At 43.6% G+C, this 27,686-nt stretch overlaps 2 protein-coding genes across 12 annotated transcripts in view; one reads left to right on the forward strand and one right to left on the reverse strand.

Moving 5' to 3' along the window:
• Positions 1-17,053, reverse strand: part of RELCH (RAB11 binding and LisH domain, coiled-coil and HEAT repeat containing) — a 126,375-nt gene extending 109,322 nt beyond the window's left edge. For all 8 annotated transcript variants that reach the window (XR_013345224.1, XM_077810752.1, XM_077810750.1 and 5 more), the window contains exons 1-2: positions 16,365-17,053; positions 877-966 (exon numbers count right to left, since the gene is read on the reverse strand). Coding sequence is in view for 7 of the 8 variants with exons in the window: in XM_077810752.1 (XP_077666878.1) it covers positions 877-966; positions 16,365-16,854 (580 nt within the window). In the remaining variant the exon portion in view is untranslated. The remainder of the gene's footprint in view (positions 1-876; positions 967-16,364) is intronic.
• A 448-nt stretch (positions 17,054-17,501) lies between these two features.
• PIGN (phosphatidylinositol glycan anchor biosynthesis class N) overlaps positions 17,502-27,686 on the forward strand; it is a 135,739-nt gene continuing 125,554 nt past the window's right edge. For 3 of the 4 annotated variants that reach the window (XM_077810753.1, XM_077810755.1, XM_077810758.1), the window contains exon 1: positions 17,502-17,615. The gene's annotated coding sequence lies outside the window, so the exon portion shown is untranslated. The remainder of the gene's footprint in view (positions 17,616-27,686) is intronic. The other variant, XM_077810759.1, reaches the window with a different exon arrangement.

Below are 27,686 nucleotides of genomic sequence, written 5' to 3' on the forward strand. Positions count from 1 at the left end.
TGCCTCAGTGATTTGTTATCTTATTTTATAAGTAAACACAATTTTTTACCTGCTGGCACTGAAAATATTGAAATCTGAAAATCTAGGTTTTTTTTTTTCCTGGCTCATGCATCACCAATAAAGATTTTGCAACTAGAACATAATTAAAGGGGTGGTTTTGTGCAAGACCAAAAATAATCCAGCACAGTCTCCCAATGTTATATTGGCTCTGCACTGTTAACAGGAGAAGATATTTGTCACTTAATGCAAACAGATACCAAATACTTGGAAAGAGCAGATCTGTTTAAAGAAAAGAGCTGCCATTTTTTACACAGTCTCTTTTCTTACCACCACACTTAGTGTCTACAGCACTGGATAGTAGAAGAATGAAGTTTTCTGGGAACAAAAAAACAAAAACAAAAACGGGGAATTTATGGCCAGCATCCTTACTGGGGTTAAATTGGCATTAATTGTCTAGTCACTTATTGGTCACCTGTCAGCGACAAATTAACGCAGGAATAATCAGTAAGCAATGGTTGCTCTCATACTGCAGGTTTCAACAATCTTCAAGTACCCCTGTGGTTGTGGCAAACAATACATCGAGGAGATCGCAGTACAGCAAAAAATCTCATGTATTATGTATACAGGGCATTAAGAGGGATATATTTTGCTCCTCTTCATTCCTAAAATTACTTAACAGCAGCACTTCAGCTGAGCTAACTGAAAGATGATTTGGAATAAACCTGATGTAGCAAAACTACAATCCAGTACAATCTTTAACATGTTCCTGGAGAGGAAAGATGCAATTTATAAATGTTGCTGCCCAAAAAAACCTCATGAAGCCATATGGTAACCCTAGTATTCTAGGACTCCCATCCCACACAAAATCCTACTCACCTGCTACGCGTTCATCTGTCTCCCTGTTTCCATCATCAGAGTATCTTGCAAAGTCTAAAGAATCAAGGGTACTAATGCTTCCAGCTCGATCTATAAGAGGTGAAACAGGAATTTAACCATTTGTAAAAAGTCCTAAAAATTGCAACAGTTTAATGAACAAAAATAGATTTCTTTGGGTTTTAATAATTTTGAAATAGATGGTTACTCAATTGTTGTGTATGATTAAAATTTTATTTTTTTAAACCCCCTTCACACTTTTTAAAAAAGTAGTACAATAGAGAAACAAGATATTTAAGAGCTTTTTTTTTTTTTTAAAATGAGAGCCCAGTAGCAAGACTATCTTGACTATACAGAAACATGCAACAGTGAGGGGGAAAAAATGTAACATTCTTGCATTAATTAAAGTATGTCAGGAGAAAACTAATTCTCTGTTGGCTACACAGCAATAATTTTTCTGTCAGGTGCCACAGAGTTTTTTTGTTTATATCCTTTTGCTGTTATACATATGGTCTACTTACTTTGTAATAGATTTCAAGAATACCAGCTTGGTTCGCATTAGAAATTTTAATTGCTATGGAGATGCAGGTTTTTAGCTGCCAGAATCCTTTACTTTATTCCCTGTTACATGTAATGTTTTAAGACAGTTCAACAGACATACTGCAATCAGGAGAAATGCTTCTCTATAATGCTCATTGCTGCTCTGTGTGGACAAGCCCTAACAGGCAACAGCAAAACCACCATAAGGGAATGGGAGCAAAAAGTTTAAAAAATTTCTGCAGTAGGAAACTTTTTATAAGGATTAGTGTGCGCATTTTGCCAAAGAAGTTTAGAAAAGCCATTTTCTTTCTATATGCTTACTGTATATTTGCAGCCTAAAGGCACAAATTTATAGTTACATACCAAAACTGTTAAAAGAACATGAATGTTCCAAAGTCAAGCACTGAAAAGTTAGGAAGTGACAAACTGAAAGTTGTCTATGCATTCTTAATTCAGCCCCCTTGTAATTAAAGACTGTATCGTAATGCATACACACATGATCACAATCTATTTCCCCCAACCAGGACCCCAGCTTCATTTGTTGCAGAAGTTGGAATGTGTAGTGAATGAGACTGGGACCAGAAGAAGAGAAAGGCTTGTAGCATGGTAAAGTAGTTGAATGCTGCTCTGGAAAATTCCATCCTTGCCTCTGCCACAAATACAAAACTGAAGAAAAAGCTTCAATGGGGTTTCACTCAAACCACATAATGGGAGTGGAAGAGGCACATATTACAGATAACTCTCATGAAGTATGTATATAATTTTCACAAATAACTAACATTATAGACAAAAAGTAATCTAGCTCATCTTAAATTTGTTTGGCCACATTAAATAGCAAGCGGAATAGATATCTGCATTACACAATGTAAATTAAACACTAGACTTACGTGAAGAAAACTAAGTCCCTCTTCCCAAAAGGAAGACTCAAAACAGGCTTTAAATGTAGACAGAAATTTCAAAAAGACAATTGTGAAAACAAAATTGAGAAACCTTAGATAGCTGTACTTAGAAGTGTTCAATATTTTTCCAACTTGTGTCATTTAACATCTCCATTAACTGAAAATGGTGAGTTCTATGGATGTTTCAGCAATATAGGAAAAAAACATGGTATAAATGCTAACTTGTTACTGAACTTCCAATGAACCTACCTTATTATGCAACTGCCAAATCAGTTTTGTCCTGTCTAGGACATTCTGTTACACAAGGTCAGTGAGCAAGACTTGCAAGACTAGAAGATACACTATTAATTTTAGATTGTCACTGAGCCAAAACTTTCAGAACAGAAACAGATGGAGAGAAACCCTCAGAAATCTTCAGAAGAAATTAAATTTTTGAGCTATTAGAGAAGCAGTGAAAGTTAGCAAGCCACCTAATAACATGCTGGAATTCTATGAAGGGTTTTCAAGAGCCATGGGTTTCTTTCAAACTGGTCAAATGATACTAGCCCATGATGGCAACTACAGATTAGATTAAATGCATTGATCAGGAATATATTTTTTCTTATGATTTTTGGCATGTTTTAAATAATTGTTTATGGACAAGAGTAACAGAACTAATGGTTACCCATGATACCAATTATATAAAGAAAGACAAATGGTTATATTTTAAAGAGGACATGTTCCATCCCTATGGATGGAACATAAAATGGGGTTTGCCAAGTACTAAAACCTTTAAAGCAGATGACAATACTCCACAAACAAGCAACGTCATTCCATGTAAAATGTTCTAGAAGTTTCAGATAATGTGAACTAGTAGTTTCCTAAGGACAGTTTGGTTTAAATCCTGATGTATATGGGGCAAAGTCAGAACCAAAATACCCCATAGCAATAATGACAAATAACTTTGTATGATTGTAGGTAGTAGCTCACACCAGTATCCTGTTCTGGAGAGGCAACAGCGAAAGCAACACTGGTTTATTGCTGCCTGCTAAATAACTAGCCACAGTCTATTCTGAGTAGACAATGTGAATAGCACAGAGAAGAGAGACTGTCCAAGAAGCTTACCATTTGACCAGTACAACTCTAACCACAAAAGTGTTTGGTCTCGGAAGGTGATTACATTCCATCACCATTTTTTAAGATGATCTGCTTCACCTACAAATTCACACTGACAGGATTGACAAGTATGCTAGGAGTGAGTTGTGAAAGGAAAGTGTATGCCAGAGAGAGCGTGTGTTCTAGGCCTAATTTGTTACACAGTCTAACAGTTGAAGTCTAGGGTGGGTAGGCTTCAATTCAACCAACTTTAAAGTACAGCAGCAGACAAATAAGAAAAAAGTCCCTGCTCTAAACAATCTTCATATTAAAGAAAACTAAACTGGCGTGTACTCAGTAATAACTTCTTACGTTAAAGATGAGAGAAGGTGGGTGAGGTAATATCTTTTATTGGACCAACTTCTGTTGGTTGGTGAGAGAGACAAGCTTGTGAGCTTCAGGTGACCTGAGAAAGAGCTCCATGTAAGCTCAAAAGCTGATCTCTCTCACCAACAGAAGCTGGTTCAAAAAGATATTACTGCACCAACCTTGTCTCTCTAGCATCCTGGGACCAACACAGCTCCAATACTACATCCTTTAAAGATGCAGAGTTTTTATGTAAGTTTCTAGTACTTCATATTTTTTAGCACTGCAGAGGCAAAACAGCTTTGAGAATGCAAACTGAATTTTATTCTAGCACAAACAGAATTGTTATCTAAATTCCAATTACAGAGCCAAACTTTGAGCAGTCCCAGTGAAACACAGAGCAGAATTTTTATAACTATTGATGCACACGCCGGAGACAGCACAGCTTGATGCAGAAGGCACACTGTGTTTGCAGGTCTGGCAGTTAGAAAGAACATATTTTCTGTTGTAAGCACAACAGATGTCTTAGGGCCATTAAACTCAGAACTCTCCTGCACTGAGTTGTTTGTCAGACTATAAATCACAACTTAACAATTTTACAAAACATTTCCGTTCCTTTAACAAATAGGATATCCAAAAAGATTATTTTAGCTCCCCTCCCTTTAAAATATAAAAATTCATACTAATGATGTAACTGAATATTGGAGACTGAGTTGTCCCCAACATACATTATTTTGGCCAACTGATTAAAAAGTGTAACATTTAGAAATATATACATGAAGAATTTTTTTCATCCCTGGTTATAAAACGCTGATCTGCTCCTTCTATTGCACCCAAGAGCAGTGCAAGTACGGTGTCACTACACAAAGCTTTGTTTTGGAAAGAGAAAAATAATGGCACAAATAGTTCTCCTCATTCTGGAAAACGTCTAGGCAGTATTTCATTAGTTTCCAACTTTCTCAAAGTTTTACTTCAAATGAAATTTCACATAAGTGCTCAAAAAGGGAGCAATATTTCCGCCTTGAAATAATGCTAGTACTTTCATCCCAGTAGTTCCTAAGCTTTTACTGTAGCAACCCACATGCGATGGTTTGGTGAGCAGGCACGTCTCTTCCAAGTCTCTTCATGTTATGCCCAACACAGCTGCCACCATCTCCACTCTTTTCTTTTCTGTCTCTCCTTCTGTAGTTATAAAAATTATTAGCTGCTCAGGCACAGAGATGACCAACGATGACATGAACCAACCTGGCCTTGCCTGGATGTAACTGAGGTGTACTGTGCAGAAGCCTCAATTGGATGCTGCAATGTATTTTTTTAAACCAGGCAGCCCCAAAGTACTAGGCATACAGAGTCAGCATTTCTTCCCCAGATGGGCATTCTGGGATATGTGGGGCAACAGTAAAAAAATGTTACAGTTGCTCCCAAGAGTAAGAGGTAGGGAGAGAAGCAAATCAGATAGTACACGTAGCAAAATGTAAGCCTGTACGTTGCTTTTAGGGTTTATTTGTCAAGTCTCTTTTGCAGATTTTGCCATGAAACAAAAGGCAGCGCAAGTAAATATGTCTAGCTGTAACCTTGCCACACAGCCAAAAGCAACACGTAGTTACCTATGACTCTCTTCACTGCAACAGATCACCTTTTGAAGCTGCTATGTTTCAGAATTCCACCTAATTGCTGTCAGAGATTTAATTCTTCACAGCATAAGAATCAATGCTTGAAGCGAGGTGAGATTTTGGATCTGTGGATAAATGTACTTGTTATGAGTGTGGAGTTCCCAATGTAGGCATTTTTTTCTGTGTTGCAAAAGACCAGGCATCTGTCAACCATGCTTTACTCTTTCACCATGCCCCTCCTCCCCGCTCCTCACACACAATTCATGATACACTATTCTATATATTCCTTAAAGTGAAAAGTCAATGGTTATTCTAAGTAGAATAACTTTATTATAAGTAGTAATTGCATTATTTCTTCTATTAATTCTTATGTCTTTATCTTTAGTTTACCTTTCAACAATTCGTAATTTACCACTTTATGTTTTTTACTTTAAAAAGTTCAAATACTGCAAAATAAACCATTTTGATATTAAAATCTTTCACTTAGTAAAACATTCAAAAAGGCTCCTGAAGATCTGTGGATAAAGTACTGAGATCAATAGAAATAATAATACATGGATAACATCCACAACAAGTTTGGCAGGACTGAAGGAGAGGACATCTTCCTGGTCAAGCAGCACTGCTCCTCCATGTTCACTGACCCCTGCCTAAGTCCTAGATGCCCATTTGACAGTTTCTAAAAATCTTCAAATCCCCAATCATATTTTAAGAGAAGACTGACAAGATCCTATGTCACCTCCCTCTACCACACCTTCTCCCTTATTTCTTCTTAAAAATGCCCTCAGATTCCTTCCCCTTAAATATAATCACATTGTCATCATGCCATCATAGAAAACTATCCTTGACCCCACCTGCCCCTTCTCCTACTTTCTCTAAACTCACTGGAATGTGTCTTATACAACTGTTGCCTCAAATTCCTCTCCTACAACTAGCGTGGACAGGTGCCCAGTTTTTGACCAGAAAGTCCGGTCGAAAAGGGGATCTGACAGTGTCTGATCAGATCTACTGATTGGACACCCAAAGTCTGGTTACTGCAAGCAGGGGAGGTGCTGGGTCATCACCTGTTCCAGTCCCTACTCAGCTGGGGCCACCTCTTACCTTCGTCTGGTGGCTGCAGCATCCAGCCCTGGCTCCTCAGACAAGTCCCTCCTAACCCGTGCAGGGCGAGGAGGTGGAAGAGGAAAAGCAGCAAGTGACCAAGGCGGGCGGCCTCAGGGGAAGAGGCAGGACAGGAGCTTGGGGAGGAGGGGGAAAGAGGTGGGGCAGGAGCAGGGCTTTGTGGGGGAAGAGGCTGGGCAGGGGAGGTTCAGGCATGCCTGCTGGAGTGTCTGATTTTTAAACATTACCAAGTTGGCAATCCTACTTCCAACCCCACCCCCAAAACCCTAGTCTTTCAGTCATCTCATTGTAAATTTACATCAATTTAACCTTGACAGGTTTTGACAATGTTTTCCCACCACTAGTATAACAGTCACTCAGGTCCATAACTTAGCTTCTATCTCTGAATTTGCCCTCTTAAGGTATGTCTATGCTGCAATGAAAGCCCAGGGTCAGTAGAACTCAAGTTAGCAGATCCTGGGTTTGTTAACCTACGGCATGAGTATCTACATTCATTTGAAACCCCAAGTTAGGGATTGTTGAACCCTGGGTCCCTACCTGGTGTTCCAGCATCTACACTGCATTGTGTGGGTCCAAGTGCAACCATACACATACCCAGACTTCCTAGCGCCCTCCTAAAATTTGGCCACTCTAGTCCTTGGTTTGTAGCACATGACTGTCTATCAAACTGTTCAGAGGACTGACTGTTCAGAGGACAAAGAAAGTTGGCCCATGGGACTTCTGGAGGACCCCCAGAGCAAGAGTCCAGTGGGCCGCATCTACACTGCAAAGCAATAGGGGTTTGAACCCCAGGTCCAGTCTCGATTCAGGCTTGAACCTGTGATTTGTGTATAAACAGAAGAGCTGTTTAGGCTTAAGCTTGAATTTGAATTGAACTCTGGGCTTACACTGCAGTGTAGGCATACCCTTAAGCCTCACCCACTTCCAGGCCCTCCTGATCCTCAAACCCTCTGCAGGTCCATTCAAAATGCTCCTGAGACTGTTCTGAAATGCCTCCCTTTCTTTCACAACAGCATCAAATTCAAGACTTTTATCCTCACCTTTTAAAACTCTGCCCTTCTCAACTCTGCCCCTTATTTATCTATTTTATTTTATTACACTGTTTGCAACTCCCTCTGCTCTGCGAATAATGCTAAACTCAATTCCCCATTTGTCCACTTCTCCGACAAGCACCTTTTCACTTTTTTCCATGCTGCCCTTTATGAATGAAATGCCCTCCCCAAATGAGTCAATAAAGCCACAATCTCTATAGGAAAATGCCAGTTAGACTCATAGGCTTTAAGGTCAGAAGGGACCATCATGATCATCTAGTCTAACCTCCTGCATATTGCAGGCCAGAGAATCTCACCCACTCACTTCTGTAATAGACCCATAACCTCTGGCTGAGTTACTGAAGTCCTCAAATCATGATTTAAAGACTTCACATTACAGAGAATCCAAACCTGCAACTGACTGATTTCCCATGCTACAGAGGACAGCGAAAAAACCCCAGGGTCTCTGCCAATCTGTTCCGGGGAGAATTCCTTCTCAACCCCAAATATGGCAATCAGTTAGACCCTGAGCATGTGGGGCAAGACCCACCACCCAGACACCTGGGAAATAATTCTCTGCAGTAATTCAGAGCCCTCTCCATCTAGTGTCCCCTCACCAGCCCTTGCAGATATTTGCTGCTAGCAGTCGCAGATCAGCTATGTGGGCAGTCCCATCATGCCATCCCCTCTGTAAACTTATCAAGCTCAGTCTTGAATCTTAGGCTTTTTGCCCCCACTATACCCCTTTGAAGGCTGTTCCAGAACTTCACCCTTCTGACGGTTAGAAACCTTCACCTAATTTCAAGCCTAAACTTGGTGATGGCCAGTTTATATCCATTTGTTCTTGTGTCCACATTGGTACATAATTTAAATACCTCCTCTCCCTCCCTGGTATTTATGAGCCATCATATCTCCCCTCAGCCTTCTTTTGGTTAGGCTAAACAAGCCACACTCCCTGAGTCTCCTCTCATAAGGTAGGTTTTCCATTCCCCAGATCATCCTAGTAGCCCTTCTCTGCACCTATTCCAGTTTGAATTCATCTTTCTTAAACATGGGAGACAAGAACTTCACATAGTATTCCAGGTGTGGTCTCAGCAGTGCTGTGTATAATGGTACTAACACTTCCCTATGTCAACTGGAAATACCTCTCCTGATGCATCCTAGCACTGCATTAGCCTTTTTTCATGGCTAGATCACACTGGCAGCTTAGTCATCCTGTGATCAACCAATACACTCAGGTTTTTCTCCTCCTTTGTCACTGGATATATCCCCAGATTATAGCAAAAAATGCAGGACTCTGTAAAGTGAAGAAATAGAAATGGGATGAAATTTAATAGTGCAAAGTTGTCCAAATCTTCTTGCATGATATTCCAGTCCTCCTCCATATTTGCAATACGTCCCAACTTTGTGTCATCTGCAAATTTTATTAGCACACTCCCACTTTTTGTCCCACTTTTATCAAAAAAGCTGACAATCATCAAAAACTGCATATAGGTAGCTGATGCAATGACAAGTGCCCATCATTGTTACCTTCATCTGCTCCTTACTTTTTGCTTTGACTGTTACACCCACTTTCTACAGCTTAACTTTAGACTGTTAAGTCTTTGGAGAAGAAACTTTTTACTACATATTTGTACAATGCTTAGCACAACAGAGCAATGATCACAATTATGTACTCGCCTCAATCACTTTGCCTATGATTTAGGTTTCAGAACGGTTACTAGTAAGTGTCCAGCAAATCACTCCTTTCTTCTTACAGCATATTCACACCTTTCTTGCTTTCTTTCATCATTTTCAGTACCAGTCATTTGGAGTTCAGAGGCTAAGGTCCAATCATAAAATTTAGTTGGATACAGCTATGTCAGTCAGGGACATTGTACGATAAGTATAAAATTAAAGAAGTAAAGTTAGCTTATTGGTTAAGAAAATATATGTGCGTTGTAAAGAAAGTCCCTGACCAGCAAGAAGAACATGGGTTGGCAAACTTTATGGCCTGAGGGTCACATCGGGGTTGCGAAACGGTATGGAGGGCCAGGTAGCGAAGGCTGTGCCTCCGCAAACAGCCTGGCCCCCACCCCTTATCTGCCCCCTCCCACTTCCCGCCCCCTGACTGCCCCCATCAGAACCCCTGACCCATCCAACCCCCGCTGCTCCTTGTCCCCTGACAGCCCCTCCGGGACCCCCCCACCCCTGAACGTTCCCCAGGACCCCACCCCCTATCCAACCCCCCTGCTCCCTGTCCTCTGACTGCCCCGACCCCTATCCATACCCCTGCCCCCTGACTGCTCCCTAGGACCCCTGACCCATCCAACCCCCCCCCCACTCCTTGTCCCCTGACCACCCCCTCCCGGGACCCCCATCCCTAACTGCCCCCCTCCCCCCAGGATCCCATCCCCTATCCAACCCTCCCTGCTCCCTATCTCCTGACCACCCCTCCCCCTGAACCTCCACCCCATGCAACCACCCCCTGTCCCCTGACTGCCCCCGGGACCTCCTGCCCCTTATCCAACCCCCCCCCCCCCCTTACCATGCCGTTCAGAGAGGCAGGATAGGCTTATTGGAGAGCCTTGGAGGTGGGTGGGCGCAAGCCATGCAGCTGCGGTGGCATAGCTGCAGGGGGACAGCCTCCCTGGCCAAGAGCTCAGGGACCAGGCACGGGCCATAGTTTGCCCACCTCTGAAGTCGAAGGAAGGCCTTGAAAAGAATGTGGTATACGGTTGAAAAGAATGAAATAGGGAGGATATCTGGTTCAAAAAATAACGAATGAAATGGGGGAAGTTTTGAAAAAGAAGGCCTCTGACTGATAGGGGTGACTGCAGATGGTTTTAAATTAAAACAAAGAATCTGTTTTAAAATGAGCCAACACAGCCCTTCCCCAAATCACACACTAATGTTAAAACCTGTGTAAACCCAGGTGCAAAGAAAAACTGTTGGTTAGCAGGAAGGAGGGGAAGAGATAAGGAGGAAGAGCCAAAGTAGTTTGTAAATCTTATCTGGATTAAGACTGGAAAAAAGGGTGAACTGATTCAAATTGTTTTTTTAGCTGAAGACAGTCATTGGCAATGATATCACTTGTTTGTTAAAGGGTATAAGAAGTAAACCCTTAAAGGGTTCATTGCTGATATCTGCCTGACCATGTTGGAGCCAAGCAATGTGGGTCTAAAGCACCCCCAGGTTTAGCCTATTTGTAAGTATCTTATTCCAATGCTTATAATTCTTTTGTTACTGTTTGGATTTAGTAGATTGCTTATTAGACATACTTTTTAGGCATGTTTAGAGCAACTGTATAAATATCATTTGGCCTCTGGATTTAATAAAGGAATTTATGGTTACATTAGTGTTTGGTGGTTTCAAATATCAATATTAATAATTTCAAATATTAATAATTCCAACTAGTGTGAAAATTCCATGCCCCTGAACAGTGTAGCTATGCCTACCAAACTGCCAATGTAGGCTCAGCTAGGTCAAGGGAAGGATGATTCTGTCAACCCAGTTACAGAATTGGGGAACAGGTGATTCCACACGAATGGAAAAAAAACCCTCCATCAGAGTATGCTGCATCTACACTACAGGGTTATATTGGCATAACTACAGCATCATAGCTATCCTGGTGCAGTCCCTGGACCGTAGACCCTGAGTGTTGAAACAGTATTTCACAACAGTTGAAAAAGCAGTTTAAAGAATTTACTGAATGGAATTGGTGTTAACATCTTGTATTTCTTTGTTAGTAGATTTAACAACGTAACTCATAATATTGCCATAATCCGAATTGAATGTTGGAAAACAGAAATTTCAATTTAGGGGAGTAGGAGCAGAAAAAAAATCCCTTGTTAAAATTTAAAACTGTAAAGATCTGACAGTTTTGCATAGCCATGACCATAAGAAACCTGCTGGTAGTTTTTAGGATTCCAGCTGGTTCAAACATTACAGGCTGAATGCTCTCTGGGCTCTTTGTTGAAAGAATGCATCAAACACATTACTGAAGGGCACAGTTTTTCGACACAGTCAATATTTCTTGACCTGCTGTTCCCAAAGTACAGTGTTAAGGCTGTCAGTGCGTAACATGCCTCCTCAAAGGAGCCACCAAAAGTTTGTGGGGGTGGAAAACAAGATTCAGGAATCGGAAATGGAATTTTATGTAAACTCAGGTTTCAGAGTAGCAGCCGTGCTAGTCTGTATTCGCAAAAAGAAAAGGAGTACTTGTGGCACCTACGTACTTGTTAGTCTAAGGTGCCACAAGTCCTCCTTTTCTTTTTATGTAAACTCAGTATACCTCAATTGATATTGCAGTGCTTCTGCAAAGGAGACTCGGTGCAAAATTACTTTAAGTTTCCTTGGGTGCGAGCACTGTTACACAGCTTGAAAACCAATCAGAGGACTGTAAAGGTTAATGAAACTTTTTACACTCACGCAGGTATCTTCATCAACAAACTGGGAAGGGACAGGGTTGTTGCAAAGAATGCCTGTATCTGCATTTCTAATAATACCATCGTTTCTGTGTTTACAGCTGCATCCTAACGCATTGTTGCTGCCTGATAACGGAGAGAACACTATAGCAGAAATATATAAAACGTCAACCATTTGAATATTAATGGTCTTCGGGAGTTCTGTTTGACCAGTTTCAGGTGAAACCAGAGAAAGAGTTTTTGAAAACTCAAAAGTTACCATCTTTTTTATGGTCATTATTAAAAGGACCTATTCCATTGAACTAATATTCTGAACTTTGCTCCATAGGCTACCTGTGGTTTGTAAAGTACTTGCTGGTGAACAACGGACAGGATACTGGCCACAGGCTACTTACTAGTTGTATTTCCAGCTGCTGTTTTGCACTAAAAAAGTTAAAATGATTATCTTAACAGTAGACTTCCATATAAGGTTGACTGGGCTATTCTGAGCTGAAGAATTCCTTAATTATGAAAAGAAACGTGAAAAAAACAAATTCCAATGCATACTTAATCTTTGGGTCATTAAATGGATGCATTTGTTCAGTGAGTAAATGATTACTGAGGCCCTCAATCTTACTCTATATACTTGCATATTTTAAAGCCTCGCCTCACTCATACAAAGCCTCACACCCTCTCAAATGACTCTGCACATTGAGAAATTCCACTCAACTTTCTTATGTACTCAGTCACGTCACCAATAAAACACTGAGAGTGCAACAGAATGAAAAATTCACTTAACTTGCATAATATGAGTTGAACATTTGAGGGTTGGTAACATATATCCAGTTACAATTTAAAAATTAGTGCATAAGCAAAGTACCTTTTTAACTCTAATAAATTTGGCCAAGTTGAAACATATTTTTCAATGGATCACCAAACACGAGTGATTTAGGCCTGATCTACAACTAAAATTTAGATTGACCTAACTATGTCACCTGGGTGTGAAAAACCTCAGACCCCTGAAAGACCTAAGCTTCCGTAACCCCCAGGGTAGATGTTGCTAAGCCAATGGAAGAATTCTTTCAATCCACCACTCTGAGAGGCAGTAGCTAGGTTAACTATTGAATGGAAAATACCCTTCCATTGCTGTAGCGAGGGTCTTCAGTATGGCACTCGAGCAGCAAACCTGCAGCACCATAGACGTGCAGCTGTATCGTAGACATAGCTTTAGCGACTCTGTAGTCTACACTACAGACCTATATCAGTATACCTACATTGCTCATGGGTTTGAAAAATCCACACCCTGAGTTACGTAGTTATAGTGACGTAACCCCCTGTGTACAGTGCTCTGTTGGTCGGAGAGCTTCTCCCGGCGAAATAGCTACTGCCTCTTAAGGAGGTGGATTAACTATGCCAACAGAAGAATTCTCTCCCGTTGGCTTAGAGTAGTGGCTCTCAACCTATTTACTACTGTGGGCCGCATATGCAGCTCTGTGTGAAGTTATGTGGTCCACATCCACACAATACATATACTGTACTGCCCTGACGACGCCACATGGGCCACAGCTGTGTGCTGATCAGGCCACAAGCGGCCCGAGGGTTGAGAATCATTGGTTTAGAGTGTCTTCATTAAAGTGCTACAGAGGTGCAGCTGTGCTGATGCAACGTTTTAAGTGTAGACATGCCCTCAATTTCTACATCAACACTAAGGCTATGTCTACATTTAAACAGCTACCTCTTTAGTGCTTCATGGTTCTCCCATCCCTCTAGTTAATCTACCTCATTAAGAGGTGGTAGCTGGGTCAACAGAAGAATTCTTCCACTGACCTAATGCTGTCTACGCAGGGGTTTAGGCTAATTGAGCAATGTAGCTGTGTCAACCTCACTTTTTATTGTGGGCATGGCTAGAGGCATTAGAGGACTTTCTTAAAATAGCTCAAAACTCTATTGTTCTCTCTCCAGTCTTTTTCAGCATCCTCCAAAGCACTAAAGCCCAGGAAAGGAAATCTAAAGTTGCTACCCACCCATACTTGGCTCCGCTCTAACTAAGATCTTCTGCAAATGAAGCCACCTAGTCTAAATTTAGAAGTTTAGATCTGATTACATTGTTAAGGGCCATGAAAAATTGTGTGTCCTGAGCACTTAAGTCAACCTAACCCCCAGTGTGGATGCAGCTAGGTCAATGGAAGAATTCTTCCAGTGGCCTCACTACCACATCTCGAAGGTGAATTAACTCTGGCTGGTCTATGCTGAAAAGTTACATTGACATAGCTGTGTCTCAGAGGTGTGAAAAATCCACATCCCAGGAAACATAGCTAAACCGACCTAATCTCTAGTGTAGACTGCCTTAGGGCAATGGAAAAATTCTTCCATCAATCTAGCTACTGCCTCTCGGGGACGTGGATTACCTATAGTGACAGAAGAAACCCTCCTGTCACTGAGGTAAGTGTTTACACTGAAGTGCCACAGTGGTGCAGCTGTAGCGTCTTAAGTGCAGACATAGTCTACTTCAATGGAAAAAATCCCCTTCAGTCAATGTATGCTACGGCGTTACAGCAGCACAGCTGCAGCACCATAGGTGTGCTGCTGTAGCGTAGATATGGCCTAGAATTCTCCTTTCACATCCTGGCAGAAACCCCATACCTGAGAGTTACAGGGTAGGGCTAGGCTTCTCATCATCTTGTCCCTGTATGTCACTAGAGGAAGTTGCCCCTGCTTAACTCTCTGGATCAGATTTATGGTCCATCTACTCTAGTATTCTATCTCCAACAGTACCCAGATTTCATGTTAACAAAGCAATGAGAATATTAAATCAATCAAGTAATCTGACTATAGTTAGACTTCTAAAATGGGCAGTTTTTAATCAGATGGAAGTGAATTTAGCATCCAAGCTAGTATGTGGCCCTGAAGCAAAAGTCTTTGCAAAACCCACTAATCTTGTCAAGAAGGAATATAGTACTGCAGTTCTTACTCTTTGAAAGCAAATTATAATGTTTTAAATATTTAAAAAATAATATTCAAAAGCAATACTACAATAACTGGGGTGCGATGATATAATTTTAGATATAATCATGTATTAGTCTGCTTCTTACAATAAGAAGCAGTACAAGCTCCTGGGGTGTGGATTTTTGGGTGGCTGAAGATATTAAATGAAACCCCAAAAGCCATTTCCAAAGTTTAAGTCTATAGTATGGCTTTGTGCCAGTAATGTTATTTATGAATGTGTCCCATTATTTGGGAGGCATCTTATACACAAGATGGATATTCTCTTGAAATAAAACTAGAGCATATGTACATATCATCCAAGTTTCTATTAACCACGAACACTTTCATCCCTTCCATTTAATATAAAGATTTCAGTAAATCACAAATTAAAAGCCAAGGGATTGAGAAAGAGAAAACCACTTCTTCTTATAGAATTAATCTAATCTTTTACCTAGCTTAAGACTTGTGTTTTAGACCCCATGTCATCACCATGAGAGTCTTTATAGAAAGCAGGTATTCTATGTAAATAATGCAAGCATATTGTCATCTGTTCATCCATAAATAAAGGCAGTCAGTGATACTTAGCAGCAGTAAGGTCTTCTGCTAAGTATGACAACTTCCCAAACACTATCTTTGCCTGCCTTACTCAAAAAAAAAAAACAAAAAAAAAAAAACACACCAAACAAACCTACCCAACACTGATGATACACATTTCCCTCCAAAACATTTTACAGAGATGACAGAACATAGACAGCTGGTGCTCTCTAAATCTGCTAGCATTAATTATGGAAATCATTGTACTCTGTGGTTCAACAGCTAAGTCCTGTGAAACTGAATAAAAATATTAGGGCATTCAGAAGGTTGTTTTTTATGTTGCCAGGGTCAATACATTGACCTTTTAATAGTCACCTTTGACAGCTCATATTGGAAATTATAGAGTTTAGGATCGTCAGTCATAAGCCAAAATATATTTCCTCTTAGTCCCAACCCCAAGAAAAACTCACTCCCAGTGGAACCGTGAATGTGTGATCTGACTGGTGTGTCAGATAAGAGAAACAAACGTGAGAATAGGCCAGGATTAAAGCAGAAATGCCTACCTCTCTCTCCACAAGAATTGCCTTAAAATTTAATCACACACAACTCAAAACAAGATGACTTCTAAGGTAACATGGTTAGAAATTTTCTACTGAGTCCTGATGACATTTCACTAGAAAATACAACAGCCGGGCTTTAACACTGCTGCACTAGTAGCAAACCCTCACGATTCCAGTCTGCACCTGCAGCGTAACAACCAGCCCTGGTACCCACGCCCACAGCAGCCCCCACTACACCCCCGTCCCCCTCACACACACCCAGACACACCTAGGTCCAGCCACCAGACATCTCTCCCCCTAGGCCCCCATCGCACCCCTCCCACCTCGTAGAGACGCCGGCAGGGCACACGCCCCTTCTTCTCTGTGGCAAGCGAGGATCACTTACTGAGCTGCCCGGGACCGGGCTCCTTGCCGCTGGCCGCCGCTCCCCCCGGCGCCGCGCAGGCAGCTCCCCACAGGCCCGGGGCTCCCCCCGTGGGCGGGGTGCCGCTCTGCCGCTCGAAGTTGCCCGGGTTGGAGAAATAGTCGCGCAGGCGGGGCAGCTCGCGGCCGCTCTCCAGCAGCTCCGTGTGCAGCTCCAGCGCCGTCAGCAGGAACTGGTCCCGCAGCAGCTGCGCCGCCAGCGCGTCCACGGGCACCCGGGGTGGCTCTCCGGCACCAGGCCCGCCCCAGCCGGCCTCCCCGAGGGCTGCCGCCCGCAGACCCGGCAGCGCCCCGGGACCGCCCACAGCCGCCTCCTCCTCCTCCTGCTGCGGGGAGAGCGGGCCTCCCGAGCCTGGATCGCTGTTGCCGCCGGCTCTCGGCTCCTCCGCCTCGTCTTCCTCAGAGTCGCAGAGGAACGGGTTCACGCTGCTGCCTCCGCCCGCCGCCGCCATCTTACAGCGCGACACGGGCCGCGCAGCCGCCTCCCACCCGCCTGGCCTGCCCAGCGACACGCCCTGGCCCCTGCTGCTGCTGCGGCGCCGCCTCTCCAGCCCCGCGGCGCCGGGACCAGCCCCGGGCGCGGCGCCTCAGTCACTACTAGGGGTGCCGCCGCCGCCGCCACTAGCAAGGGTGCACCGCGACTCTCTTCCTGTCTCCCTCCCCTACTGGCTTCCGGGTGACAACTCTCGCGAGATTTCCCCGTCCAACCGCAAGCAACGGTCAGAGTCGGGGCCAGATTCGGAAGCTCCACCCCGTTCCCCTGTCAAGTGCAACGGAATCCTCCCACAGACAAGAAGAGGAAGAGGCGGGGCCTGAGCAGAAGCCTGAGAAGGGCGAGGTTTAGGGCAGAAGGGGCGGGGCTTACGGGAGACGGATACACGGGAGAGGCTCGAGCCATAAGGAAATAGGAGGGAGATGGGCGGAGTTTATGTTAAGAGGGGTTTACAGTGTGAGAAGGGCTGACCTAGATTGGTAAAGGGGCGGGGCCTGGCCCGTGGAAGCACGTGATGGGGGGCTGACCTCTTTTGCAAGTGGAAGGGACGTGGCCTGGAGGCGGAAGTGGGTGGGTGGTTACAGCCGGGATCAGTGTCTGGGACTAGAGACAAGCTAGGGGCGGAGCGATAGGCTGCGAGGTCTCGCGAGAGTGTCCGCGAGGCCGGAACGGAAGCGTGGGGCGGACGTTGGTGCCGGCGCTGGCGGCCCGTGTGAGCTAGTAAGTAGCCGCGGAGGCGGCGCTTGCGCAGTTCGCTCCTGGGGTTGGGTGTGGGGCGCCGGGGCGGCTGGGGTTCCTACGCTGCCGCGCTGCTGGAGCCTCCGGCGCGCTCTGCGGGGCGGCTCGTGCTCGGCCGGGCGGGGCGGAGCCGGGGGCGGGGGTTGGCTCGGTCGCTAGCAGGTGCGGGAGGGGCGGGGACTGCCGGGGGGCGGCTGCTCCCTGCGCCTCGCCAGGTTTGCGGGCGCGGGCTCATCCCCATCCCCATCGTCCCGGTTTATTGTCTCTCAGTGGTGACGACTCCGCGGGGGCAGCCAGGGAGCTACCGCCGGGACCCCCTCCCTGCTGCCTTGGCAGCGGGGCGGGAACCGCTGAACACGAGCCCCAGAGTCTCGCATGGCAGCCAGACATAACCCGGCATGAGGGCTGCCCATGCAGCAACTCTCTCCCCCCACCCCCGCGATACAGCCCTGTGATGCAGTGGTGATGGGGGGCGAGGTTAGAATGACCAATGATAAGTGAGAGCCAAGGTGGGTCAAGTACCATTTTTTATTGGACCAACTTCTGTTGGTGAGAGAGAGGGAGAGAAGGTTTTGAGCTATGTGGAGCGCTTCCTGTCTGTGAAGCTTGAAAGCTTGTCTCTTTCACCAGCAGATACCAGCTCATTCACCTTCTCTCTTTAAAAAGAACAGGAGTACTTGTGGCACCTGAGAGACTAACAAATTTAGTATTCTGGGACCAGAACAGCTCCAACAACGCTACAAATGTCCAGAAATCAATAACTATCCTGAGCAGGTGGAGTGTTGCTCCCTGGGTTACAGTGAGAACTAGCTGGAGGGCCAAAGCAAAGTGGCAGTTTGAGCTAAAGTGCTGCAGTGTGCTTACATGTTGTTTTTCTCAATGACTTCAAGCTGAAATGTGTCCTGCTCACCAGAGCTGTTTTTCCCCCCATCTTCTTTTCCTACAAAAAATCAGTGAGTCTAGCTGGGTTCTTTCTATTTTATGTATCACCAGTAATAAAGATCTCTCCAGATCCAAATGTGTGCTATGTGATGCCTGTGCAACTGCATTGACTACGGTTTTCAGAATAGCAGCCGTGTTAGTCTGTATCCGCAAAAAGAAAAAGAGTACTTGTGGCACCTTAGAGACTAACAAATTTATTTGAGCATAAGCTTTCGTGAGCTACAGCTCACTTCATCACATGCATTCAGTGGAAAATACAGTGGGGAGATTTTATATATGCAGAGAATATAAAACAATGGGTGTTAACATGCACACTGTAAGGAGAGTGATCAGTTAAGGTGAGCTATTACCAGCCGGAGAGGGGGAAGCAAAAACCAAAACAAAACCTTTTGTAGTGATAATCAAGGTGGGCCATTTCCAGCAGATGACAAGAACCTGTGAGGAACAGTAGGGGAAGGGGAATAAACATGGGGAAATCATTTTACTTTGTGTAATGACACATCCATTCCCAGTCTTTATTCAAGCCTAATTTCATGGTGTCCAGTTTGCAAATTAATTTCATTTCAGCAGTCTCTCGTTGGAATCTGTTTTTGAAAGTTTTTTGTTGAAGACTTGCCACTTTTAGGTCTGTAATCGAGTGACCAGAGAGATTGAAATGTTCTCTGACTGGTTTATGAATGTTATAATTCTTGACATCTGATTTGTGTCCATTTATTCTTTTATGTAGAGACTGTCCGGTTTGGCCAATGTACGTGGCAGAGGGGCATTGCTGGCACATGATGGCATATATCACATTGGTAGATGTGCAGGTGAACGAGCCTCTGATAGTGTGGCTGATGTCATTAGGCCCTATGATGGTGTCCCCTGAGTAGATACGTGGGCACAGTTGGCAACGGGCTTTGTTGCAATGATAGGTTCCTGGGTTAGTGGTTCTGTTGTGTGGTTTGTGATTGCTAGAGAGTATTTGCTTCAGGTTGGGGGGCTTCTGTAAGCAAGGACTGGCCTGTCTCCCAAGATCTGTGAGAGTGATGAGTCGTCCTTCAGGATAGGTTGTAGATCCTTGATGATGCGTTGGACAGGTTTTAGTTGGGGGCTGAAGGTGACGGCTAGTGGTGTTCTGTTATTTTCTTCGTTGGGCCTGTCCTGTAGTAGGTTACTTCTGGGTACTCTTCTGGCTCTGTCAAGCTGTTTCTTCACTTCAGCAGGTAGGTATTGTAGTTGTAAGAATGCTTGATAGAGATCTTGTAGGTGTTTGTCTCTGTCTGAGGGGTTGGAGCAAATGCGGTTGTATCGTAGAGCTTGGCTGTAGACAATGGATCATGTGGTGTGGTCTGGATGAAAGCTGGAGGCATATGGGTAAGTGTAGCAATCAGTAGGTTTCCGGTATAGGGTGGTGTTTATGTGACCATTGCTTATTAGCACTGTAGTGTCCAGGAAGTGGATCTATTGTGTGGACTGGTTCTGGCTGAGGTTGCTGATGGGATGGAAATCGTTGAAATCATGGTGGAATTCCTCAAGGACTCCCTCCTCAGGCCCTACGCTACCAGCATTCCTAGCCATCTTCGAGATACCACTGACTTCCTGAGGAAACTACAATCCATCGGTGATCTTCCTCAAAACACCATCCTAACCAATCTGGATGTTGAAGTCCTCTATACCGACATTCCACACAAAGATGGACTACAAGCCATCAGGAACAGTATCCCCGATAATGTCACGGCAAACCTGGTAGCTGAACTTTGTCCTCACCCATACCTATTTCACATTTGGGGACAATGTATACCTTCAAATCATCGGCATTGCTATGGGTACCCGCATGGCACCACAGTATGCCAACATTTTTGTGGCTGACTTAGAACAATGCTTCCTCAGCTCTCGTCCCTTAATGCCCTTACTCTACTTGCCCTACACTAATGACATCTTCATCATCTGGACCCCTGGAAAAGAAGCTCTTGAGGAATTCCACCATGATTTCAACAATTTCCATCCCACCATCAGCCTCAGCCTGGACCAGTCCACACAAGAGATCCACTTGCTGGACACTATGGTGCTAATAAGCGATGGTCACATAAACACTGCCCTATACCGGAAACCTACTGACCGTTGTGCCTACCTGCATGTCTGGATGAAAGCTGCAGACTACACCACACGATCCATTGTCTACAGCGAAGTTCTACGATACAACCGCATTTGCTCCAACCCCTCAGACAGAGACAAACACCAACAAGATCTCTATCAAGTGTTCTTACAACTACAATACCCACCTGCTGAAGTGAAGAAAATCTTGACAGAGCCAGAAGAGTACCCAGAAGTCACCTACCACAGGACAGGCCCAACAAAGAAAATAACAGAATGCCAGTAGCCATCACCTTCAGCCCCCAACTAATACTCCTCTAGCGCATCATCAAGGATCTACAACCTATCCTGAAGGACGACCCATTACTCTCACAGATCTTGGGAGACAGGCCAGTCCTTGCTTACAGAAGCCCCCCAACCTGAAGCAAATACTCTCTAGCAATCACAAACCACACAACAGAACCACTAACCCAGGAACCTATCATTGCAACAAAGCCCGTTGCCAACTGTGCCCACGTATCTACTCAGGGGACACCATCATAGGGCCTAATGACATCAGCCACACTATCAGAGGCTCGTTCACCTGCACATCTACCAATGTGATATATGCCATCATGTGCCAGCAATGCCCCTCTGCCACGTACATTGGCCAAACCGGACAGTCTCTACATAAAAGAATAAATGGACACAAATCAGATGTCAAGAATTATAACATTCATAAACCAGTCAGAGAACATTTCAATCTCTCTGGTCACTCGATTACAGACCTAAAAGTGGCAAGTCTTCAACAAAAAACTTTCAAAAACAGATTCCAACGAGAGACTGCTGAAATGAAATTAATTTGCAAACTGGACACCATGAAATTAGGCTTGAATAAAGACTGGGAATGGATGTGTTATTACACAAAGTAAAACTGTTTCCCCATATTTATTCCCCCCCTCTCCACCCCCCACTGTTCCTCACAGGTTCTTGTCATCTGCTGGAAATGGCCCACCTTGATTATCACTACAAAAGGTTTTGTTTTCTCTCCTGCTGGTAATAGCTCATCTTACCTGATCACTCTCGTTACAGTGTGTATGGTAACCCATTGTTTCATGTTCTCTGCGTATATAAAATCTCCCCACTGTATTTTCCACTGAATGCATGTGATGAAGTGAGCTGTAGCTCACGAAAGCTTATGCTCAAATAAATTTTAGGCTCTAAGGTGCCACAAGTACTCCTTTTTATTGACTACAGTATAATTGATGGGAAAGTAATAAACACTTGTGTCGATACACAATTAATAGTGGAGGCCAGCTCACTCTCCTATAGCTGTTTTAACTCCTGCAGACAAACAGGAATAAACATGTCCATATTGTAGACATGCCATAGATTAGTCAGGTCCCAATATGTTTAGGTCTTTGTAAAGTCAAAATCAACATTTGAGACTCCCCCTGGAAGCTACTCAGAAACGACACTTAACTATGGCTCAGCATTATAAAGTTCTGTCTGCAAAAAGCATTGCTTAGTGTGTTGAAAGTGGCTAATTCAACCTTCTGAATGCCTTTAAAATGCTGCTCGATGTGAGTTACATTAGAGAAGTCTAAGCTAGAGGTGACAAAAGGCATGGTTAACTAGCAAGTTCCACATACAAAATAAAAGCTCACTTCCTTTGCTAGACATTAGTGAATAAAGTGCTCTTGGGCTCAGATAGTACCTGAGCAACCAAGGATCTAACAACCCCCAAATTGCAAACCTGCATACAAACAGGCACTCTTACTCCATGAGGAGTGCTGACTTAAATTTCAACTTAATAGATGTACAATATAGCACTGGTAATTTGGTTCCTTGCATGTTTTCTCCAATATGAAGCCCTGTCCATATTTCATACTATACTAGCAAATGTTCTGTATTCTGTTTTGTAAAGGTAGCTCAATAGGATTTTTGCTCTGCTGTGGGTGTAAGATTGGGCCTGAAGTCTTAGTAATAGAAGACTTCATTACAGCACTTGGCTACAGTATTAAGTCTTTGCTGAGAACAAGATATGGCTGTTTTTGAATGATTGCAAATTATGGTTTGTGCAGATTAGATTAGTCCAGAATTAACTTAATTTCCCATCCCTAGGGCATTTTGAAATGTATTTAATAACAAGGAAAATAGTTTTCTAAGAATAGGGTAGCATACTGTCAGTCCATACCCTCTTTCTGCAATGTAAAAAAACTGAAGTGTCTACTGAAGATATTTACTTAAAATAATGGCTTCTAACACACACACACACACACAGAATCCAATATGCTTAATACAATAAATATTCATAATTTTTAAATACCTTTATTGGAGGCCACATGTTTGCAGCGTTTAAAAGACCAGAAAATAATGCAACTTAATGTTGCAAAAAAGACCTCATACTGAAAATTCCATTTTAAAAATAGTGACTTTAGGTCTAAGCGGGCACTGACAATGAGGACATGAATTAAAGTGAGGGAATTCTTTTACTGAAATTGGGAATCCTGGGACGTATTTAGTCAGAATATGTTTGCTTTTAAATCTGGTTTTAGCATGTTTTAACCAATATACAATTTACTGTTGCAGAAGTTTTATACTGCTTGTTTATACTACACTGCAGAGTTAAGTGAGTTGATTTCTAATGAATGTATTCAAAATTTGTTATAGTGACTGTTTGCTTTTAAAGTGAAAATTAAAAAGAAAAAATAGTCTCAACTTGCAGCATCTTCTAGTCGCCTTCAATGCACGCTCCAGTTTTAACCTTCATTTTAGACTTGTTGGCTAACTATTGGAAAGCTCTGCTGTAAATTGATATAACTCCACTAAAATCAGCAGAGATGCATCTGCTTATGCTAAGCATTGAATTTAACCCCATGAGCTAAAAACTGCTGTGGAGTACAAAATTAATCTCTATCCCATAGTAAAGTATTCCTCCCTTTTTAAGTATCACTATATAATTTGGGGGAAATGGTGTATGTGGTGTACTGATGGGGAAGAAAAGTCAGTTAAACAGGTGTATTCATGGTTACTCAATAATATTTTATGGAAATTTGGGAACAAGCCAACATTGTGTGCCTGTAACCATGCAATATCGAGACCTAGTGCTCCCCAGCTCCTAAATATTTTGGAGAATTTCACTTGAAACACTTACAAATGTTGACAGCTATGATACAAACCCTGGCATGAACAATAGGGTACTGCTTCTCTACCACAGGAGAAGTTAGTTAAGTATAGGGAGTGCTACAAAGAAGTGAATAATCAACTTTCTCCATAATCTTAATGCTAGCCAGGTGTATAGTTATGTGATGACTGAGGCCAGGAGATCATGTTTATAAGTGAGCCGCTCAAATATTGCCTCATCTGTCCATCCAAAAATGCAAAGGCTAGGTCTGACTATAGAATGATTACGGTTACTGCTGGCTTACGAAGCAGGAAACTGAAAGTAATTTTTATTAATTCTTTCTAATTAGTATTCTTATTATAAAAATTGGAGCAATATTCCCCTTTCTGGTCTGTTCTCTTTTTTCCCCCTACATTCTCCAGGTTTGTACGTCTGCCCTGTTACCTCTGCCAAATTTTTCCAACTGCTTTCCACAGTGTGTACTCTGTGCCACAGCTGCAAAGTGAAACTTTCAAAACCCATTGGTAAGTTTCACTGTCGGTTAACAGCTTAGGAAGGTGTGGAGTAGCACAGCTGGTTGGTAGCTCCCAAAAACTAGAGCCCTGCAAATCTGCAGATATCCATGGACCATTTTTGCTGATCATGGATCAGATGTGATACAAATTTTGTATCTGTGCAGGGCTTTACTAATTTCTTATTTATGGAATATATTAAGGTATTTCATTAGTTCTGGGAACTTGTTAGCAAGATCTAACTTTTAACCACTTGGGCTGCCCTGTGAAAGTACAGCTATGTTTTTCATTGTTTCCTCCGATAGTGTAAACTGATTTATTTATTTATTTGCTGCATAGACTCCCTATAAGATACAGCAGGTTAATAATCTCTATATCTGTCTATAATGGAAATGCAGTCTGGACTAGTTCTAAAGCCTGCTAATATAAGCTTTGCAGCATTTCAATCCAGGCGGGCTTATCATTTCACAGCTGGTAAATGATGGGGAACATGTGAGAACTGACTGTTATATTGAGAAAACATAAAGATTTATTCTAATGTGAAGGAAACTTTCAGGCTTAAATAGTTGATATTCAGGCTTTAGGGTTTATGCAAAGCTAGAAAACTGTTTGTATCAGCATTTATAAAAAGTGCAGTCAGCAGTTATTACTACTATCCAAGGAGACAAAGTGAAGACCATTTCTTTGCATTAAAACAGTTTAAGAATCTTCAAAGCATTCTCCTTGATTCAGAATGAGATTAATGTTCTTCTGCCAGCATGGAATTTTAACACTTTCTTGGAGCTAGTATAAACCACCCCCCATTTTTTCCCCTCGTATTTTGCAACCTTCGTTTTGGAGTTCCTAGTAACATTTGTTTTGCTTGGTGAGTTGTTGAATTTGAGGCTCTCTTTTTATACATATCTTGCAGTTTCTTCCAAACAAGTCTGTGCTTGAGAGTGTATCAAGGTTTGTTCTGAAGACAAAAGTTTCCATTTGAATCAGTCTAGAGTTCTGTCTGTTGTCCAAATTTACTCCTGGGGGGATTCTGAGTGACTGCGCGCCCCCAGAAAACAGCCCCGTGGCAGAATTCCTGTGCTTCCCTGCAGAAAACTGCTGGGAAGCAAAGGGAAGCCACGTGCAGGAGGAACGACCATGGGCGCAGTTTTTTGGGGGGATTGTTCCTCCGCCCTGTCAGGGTTCCCTCCCCACTCTGAACTCTAGGGTACAGACATGGAGACCCACATGAAAGACCCCCTAAGTTTATTTCTACCAGCTTAGGTTAAAAACTCCCTAGGCACAAATTCTCCCTTGTACCTTGGGTTTAAGTAACGCTGCCACCACCAAGTGATTTAACAAAGAACCGGGGAAAAAGACCACTTGGAGTTCCTCTTCCCCCAGCAATTCCTCCAAGCCCGTACACCCCCTTTCCTAGGGAGGCTTGAGAATAATATCCTAACCAATTGGTTACAAAATGATCAAAGACCGAAGCCCCTGGGTCTTGGAATAATGGAAAAATCAGTCAGGTTCTTAAAAGAAGGACTTTATTTAAAAAAAAAAAAAAAAAAAAAAAGGTAAAAATCATCTCTGTAAAATCAGGATGGAAAATACAGGGTATTCAGATTCAAAACACAGAGGATTCCCCTCTGGGCAAAACCTTAAAGTTACAGAAAACAGGAATAAACCTCCTTCTTAGCACAGGGAAAATTCACAAGAAAAACAAAAGATAAACTAATCCGCCTTGCCTGGCTTACCTATACTGGTTACAATATTGGAGACTTGGATTGAGATGGGTTGGAGAAGATGGATTTCTGTCTGGCCCTTCTCCGTCCCAAAAGAGAAACCCTTACACAAAACAAAGAGCACAAACAAAACCTTCCCCCGTCCCAAGATTTGAAAGTATCTTCTTCCCCCATTGGTCCTGTTGGTCAGGTGCCAACCAGGCTATTTGAGCTTCTTAACCCCTACAGGTAAGGAAGAATTCTAGGCCACCCTTAGCTGTATGTTTATGACACCCCCAAACAGAGACGAGGCATGGGGGGCACATGGGGTTACATGCCACTGACCCCCTCATTTCTGCAAGTGCAGAGCTGTCCAGCTGAAGGAGGCCTTGTCTCAACTCTGCTGACTCTGCAGCTGAACGCCGCCTCCTGGGTCCTAGTGCCAGTTGTGCTCCCTTTCTGTATGCTTCCTGTTTTCTGTGCAACAGTGAGTGCTGGTGGTGGGGCTGGGTAAGTGGGGGTGGGGGAAATGAGGAAAGGGGGATGAGGGGGTAGGAGGAATAGGCAGTGGGGAAGGAAGGGGAGTGGAATAGGGGAGGGGAACGTGAGAGTGGGCAGAGGGGGAAGGAGAAGAAAAGGGTATAGGGGAATGGGGGGGGGGAGGGTCGGGGAGTGGGAGCCTGGCATGCGGCGTCTCCTCAGCAGCAGATGGGGCTCCCTAGATAAGCAGGCCCACCGAATGGTCACCCTGACAAACCCTACCCCCCTACACCTGGACCCCTCCAATGAGCCCCCCGCACCCAGGCCACCACCCCTCTGATCCCCAAGTAGCTGCAGTTGGACTCCGTCCCCCTCATCAAGCCCTACTCTCCCAGCACCTAGAGCCCCCCGCCAAGCCCTATCTCCCCACACCCAGACCCTCCCACTGAGCCCCAACCATCTTCACCTGGATCCCCTGCAGAGTCCCATTGCCCGTGCACCCGGAACCCCCCAATGAGCCCCTGTGCATCTAGATCTCCCACTGAGCCCCCTGAACCCAAATTGCCGCACAACAGAAACCTCTCACCCCACACCCGGATCCCCCTGCACTCAGCCCCTCCACACCTGGATCCTGCTGGGCTGAGCCTGCCCACCCACAACTGGTGCACCTGGTGTAGAGGGACAGGACCCCCAGGGTGTTTCTGGAGCAGGCCCAGCCCTTGCACTGTGTCAGGGTCAGGTGCAGCCTCACTGTCGAGTCCCAGTACCCTGGTGCTTCAGGGTGATCTCCCACCTCAATACAGCCAGTGGCCTGTGCTTCCCCACTGCCATGCTAGAGCCACATTTATTTATAGATAAATAAAATTTGCAGAATTTTAAAATATTGTGTGCATGATTTTTAATTTTTGAATTTTATTCAGAATTTTATTTTATTTTTTTGGTGCAGAATTCCCTCAGGAGTAAAATGTCTTTGATAAACCTATCATATTTGTAGAGCACAAAAACTACTAGGTACCTGTGTAGGATCCAGAAATTGGTACAAGATGATGGACTAATAAAAAGAGTAGCCCAGCTTTCAAAAATACCAGATACTCTTAGATTAGGTCCTAAATTATGGTATCTTACAAAGCCAGAAGAAATGAATCACTTCAGTTTGTTTAAAGCTCACTATCGGGACAGTGACTCACATTCGGAGAGACCAAAGCAAGTCCTAGGACCTTGGAGAGCAACAAGCTGT

The sequence above is a fragment of the Eretmochelys imbricata genome, chromosome 2 (assembly GCF_965152235.1).
Source record: "Eretmochelys imbricata isolate rEreImb1 chromosome 2, rEreImb1.hap1, whole genome shotgun sequence".
Taxonomy (NCBI): domain Eukaryota; kingdom Metazoa; phylum Chordata; order Testudines; family Cheloniidae; genus Eretmochelys; species Eretmochelys imbricata.